The 4,834-nt window shown below is 29.8% G+C and overlaps 1 protein-coding gene across 1 annotated transcript; it reads right to left on the bottom strand.

Moving 5' to 3' along the window:
* Positions 1-563: 563 nt before the first annotated feature.
* On the bottom strand, positions 564-2,488 carry LOC149494954 (cytochrome P450 726A27-like). The gene is made up of 2 exons (XM_089723693.1): positions 1,545-2,488; positions 564-1,457 (listed from the first exon to the last, which is right to left on the bottom strand). The coding sequence occupies exons 1-2, from the start codon at positions 2,442-2,444 to the stop codon at positions 849-851; spliced, it is 1,509 nt and encodes a 502-aa protein (XP_089579819.1). The 5' UTR covers positions 2,445-2,488; the 3' UTR covers positions 564-848.
* Between the last annotated feature and the right edge of the window lie 2,346 nt (positions 2,489-4,834).

The following is a 4,834-nucleotide window of genomic DNA, read 5'->3' as shown; positions in this document are numbered from 1 at the left end:
AATTTTTAAATTTTTCTTTTATTTAATTGGATATAATTTTTAAATTAATAGATATATAGATAATTATAATTTTGAAATTTTTGAATTTTAAATTGAGTTATAATTAATAAATATATAGATATTATAACTTTAAAATTTTCATTTTTATTGGCTGTTGAGTATTTAAAATTAATAGACATGTATATACATAATTGTGACTTTAAAATTAGTTTATATGATAAGCTGTTGCTTAACAAAATTAAAAACTACGAACATATTGTTTCAAAAAAAATTAGTGATTAAAATCAAATAAATTTATAAAATTAACGAATGAAATAACTTTAATTAATTTAATACAAAATTATTGAATTATATAATAGGTTATATATTTTAAAAATTGAAGAAAATTTTATATCTAAAACATCTAACAATCGGTCAAAACGCTAAAAGCTACTTGAAATGCTGTTAGTGAACACAGTCTAAAACATCTAAAAGTTATAAAAACAGCTAATTCATCTAACAGCTATAAAAACAGTTAATTTTGCCGAACAGACACAAAGATTCAAGTTTATTATATCAATAAAAAAAATTATAAAAAAATGAAAAGAAGGAAAAATTCCTTTCTGTTGTATCATTATTTCATTGACATCATTCAATTTATTACAACCCACAACAGTTTTGTTTTGGTACATCTCAAAGTAAAAAATAAAACCAAGATGGAAACTCACCCCTATCTTTTATTTTTCAATTTTTTTTTTTTTTGGTAAACGATAAAGAGAGAAAAAATCACTCCAACCTTAATTAATCTGCAAGCAACAAATTAGTACGTGAACGTTACAAACATTTAACCTTGAGAGAACATAAAGAAATTAAGGATGGTATGGAATGGGAATCAGTTCAAGGTCTACTTTTCTCTTCATAACTCCTCCAAAAGCATCGGTCATGTCAAGATTCTCTGCAGTAATTCCTTTAGGAAATTTCCAGTCAAAATGAAAGAGCAAATTTGCGAGGAAATTTTCCATATGAACCATACCTAATGCAATTCCAGGGCATACTCTTTTTCCTGCACCAAATGGAAGATATTCAAAATGATTTCCCAGATAATCGATTGAACTATCAATAAATCTCTCGGGATTGAATTTTTCAGGTTCACTCCAATGTTTAGGATCTCTTCCGAGTGCCCATACATTAACCAGAACTTGAGTACCAGGATAAACATCATATCCACTAACTTTAGTCTTTTGCTTACAAACCCTTGGAAGTAGTGAAAGTACAGGATGTAATCTCATTGTTTCTTTAATAATTAACTTCAACCATTTTAATTCCTGGAGTTTTGCTTCCTCAATGTACCCTTTTTCACCAAAGACACTCCGCAATTCTTCTTGCGCTTTTTTCATTATTTCCGGTTTCCTCATCAACTCTGCCATTGCCCATTCTGTAGTTTTTGAGGATGTGTCACTTCCACCCACAAAAGCATCCTGCAATGGAAAGTACGAAATCTTCAGTTGAAACTTGAAATCGCAATAAGAGCCTAATTAAACTCTTAAAAAGGAGTATATACTTACGATGGTTGATGCTTTAATGGTGACATCAGTTAAGGGAAAATCAAGATTTCCACTTTGTTGAAGGTCCAGAAGAACATCAACGAAATTGCCAGCTTTCCTCCCATCGCCATCCTCGGAAACCCACGCCTGCTTGTTTGCTTTATGCTCTTGTAAGATATCTTCCAGGATCTTATCTGTTTCATAATGCAATTTCATAACTCTAGATTTTTCCCTCTTGACTGAAGGAAGCCATTTTAAGGAAGGAAACACGTCAGCTATATTTACTCCTCCAGTATAAATAATACCATCAATACATGTTAACAACGTTTCTTGATTTTTGGTTTTATGACCAACAGCATTTCTTGCAATTATAGAATTTGTAAAAGCAAATATAGTATGAGTAAGATTAACAGAACTTCCTTCTTTGGAACGCAGAAAGTTTACAAAATCAGCCATTTCTTCTTTTCTTACTGATTGAAACGACTGTACTCGTTTTGCGCTCAGTAATGCCAACGTACAAAATTTTCTCAATTGCCTCCATTGATATCCGTATGACCCAAAAACCATAACGTTACGGTTATAGTTCAACACATCATTTGCAAAGACAAGCGCTCGTTCTGCAAAGATGGGATCTTGTATTTTCATCACTTCTTTGGCTGCTTCCGGCGAGGAAACAACAAGAAAGGGAATTTCACCGAGTTTAATACCCATTACCGGTCCATAAGTTCTGGCCAACTCCGCAAACCGGTGATGAGGTGCGTCGCCGGCGAGCTGGAGGATATTACCTAAGAAAGGTAATTTCCATGGTCCTGGCGGAGGGTTAGAATCATGTTTGTATAATTTCTTGGATACTTTTAATAAGACGAAAAGAAAAAGAACGAAACTGGAAAGAACTGAAACTGAGAGGATTTGCTGTTCCATAATGACAAAAATGTTTGGTTACGGAGAAGATTTGAATGGGAAAGTGCTGATGGCAAGTGGTTTACACTTCAACGTGACTGCATATTTATAAGGTTTAATGACGACAAAAAAATAATACGTAAATAAATAACCTGAATTTTGATTTCTTTTTTCAATTTTTATCAATTCTCTTAATTTTATCACTCATGGATTTAAATTATTTTTTTCAGCAATTATAGGATAAACGAATGATTTGACTTTGCTTTGCACGAGTCTCTTCTCTACTTGCATCACATGGCTTTAGGTTTTCTATTTGACGTTGAATTTTTTTTTTGTTGAAATTCATATCACCTGGATTTTTTATTCAAAATATCATTAGTAAGTCTCCCTTTATTTCCGTTAAATAATTTATAGGAAAATATTTTCTACAATTTTCTCCATTTGTTTCTGTAAAATAATTTATATAAAAATATTTTCTACAATTTTCTATTGTTTGGGGAATTCAGAAAAATAAGTCAACGGAAAATATTTTTCTAGTCAAAGGAAAATTACGTCATTTTTAAACAAAAATGACTTTCCATTTTGAAGAGAGAAAAACATTTTTCAAACATTGACAAACTTATTATATCCTTATAAATTCATATATTTTTTTAATTTATTAATCATGGGTAGTCACTATCATCAGTCACTTTCCACCACCAGTCACCACCATCAGCCACTGGCCACCGTTGGGCACCACCACAGTCACCGGTGTGACTTCTATAATTTCTCTTTTTTTTTTGCATTTTTCTAATATTTGTATAAAATTTTTAAAAATGAAATTTTTATTATTATTAATATTTTTATTGTCTTATGAATTAAAGATTTTAATATTTTTTTTGCTTAATTTTCAATATTGTAACCAAATAATGAAAAATAAGTCATTTAAAAAATATTTAAGAAATATTGAAAAATATATTTTCCAAAGGTAAATTATTTTTTTGAAAATGAGACAGAAATTTAGATTGTTTTTATCTTCTTTACCAAATACGGCATCATTTTGGAATGCCTTGCTCGCCCAGGTTTGAGTTTGACCAACCATATAATATAAATGGAGGCGGCTAATCAGTGTACTTAATAATAATGAATCAGTTTTCTGCCTTTTGCTTACAAGACAGTGATTAATTATTTAAGCATATATGATTCAGAGTAGTGCATGTGATGACAATCTGATTCAGAGAATTTTAAATGTTACTATGGAGACTAAAATTTATTACCTTTTATTGGAAGTAATGGAGAATGCTAATTAGTGTATTTAATTAATAATTAATAAATTTTAATTGAAAAGCACTACTAATTCTATGTACAATGAGCTGTAATAATGTAACAATGTCAATGTAATCAAAAATATTTATAATGCAAAACTATTAGAGTATAAATAGTTTTAGTTACTTCTCGGTTCTGTTATTTTAGAGAAAACAGAAAAATAACAGGGAATAAGGAGGTGGTTAAACATAAATTTTTCTCAATTTTTTGCTTACAACACCTCTAATCAGCATTAAATATAAATTAATGGTGAGGAAGCCAACTCATTAATAAAGTCTTCCAAGGACACATTTATTAGCTATAATTTTTGAAAATTGCAAAACTCTCATCAACTTCAAATTGGAATATTTCGATAAAATTATGTTGTTTTAAAACATAGGGACTAATAAAGGGAACTTGGCCTCAGATATCATGAGCACTCCTTCATGCACTCAGTCTAGAAAGAAGCGCACTCAATTTGCTCACTAAAACAAAAAATTGTGCCATAATAATGGGTATAATGTTGATATAAATGCCATTGTTTAAAAAGTAAGGTGCAACAATAGAGAAACCTGTGACCATTTTATAAAAGTTGGCTAGTATATAAATATTGTTCGCACTCAGATCCACAAAGTTGAGCAAATTTCTAAGGCACGACCTACAAATATAGTCCTAATATGAACACTTCAGTTTGTTTGCTAAAAGAAAATTTGTTCAGTAACCTTACTAATAGTAAGATGTACTCTAAGACTCAAAAGTAATTTTTAAAAAAATATGGTGCAATAATATAAATTTGTTACCGTATTATAAAAACTTCTCAAGAAAAATAGCCATATTTGTACTCACATACATAAAGTTGAGCACACTTCTGTGAAACCATGTAGAAACATAGTTTGACTTGCCTACTCTAAGACATATGTATGTAATTTTTTATAACTAAAATGTTATAAGCTAAACGTTACGTTACGTGACTTCACTTAACTTTTTAATTTCTTATAAAAGATTACCTTAACTTTTAAAAGTTAATTTAAATGTTATATTACTGAACACTATAAAAACAGTGTTAACTTTTTATAAACGTTACCTTAACCTCTAAAAACGAGTTCAAACGCCATATACCGAACAAT

The sequence above is a fragment of the Jatropha curcas genome, chromosome 7 (assembly GCF_041381405.1).
Source record: "Jatropha curcas cultivar XTBG-Jc1 chromosome 7, XTBG_Jcur_1.0, whole genome shotgun sequence".
In the NCBI taxonomy this organism is placed as follows: Eukaryota; Viridiplantae; Streptophyta; class Magnoliopsida; order Malpighiales; family Euphorbiaceae; genus Jatropha; species Jatropha curcas.
This window is presented reverse-complemented; position numbering and strand designations above follow the sequence as displayed.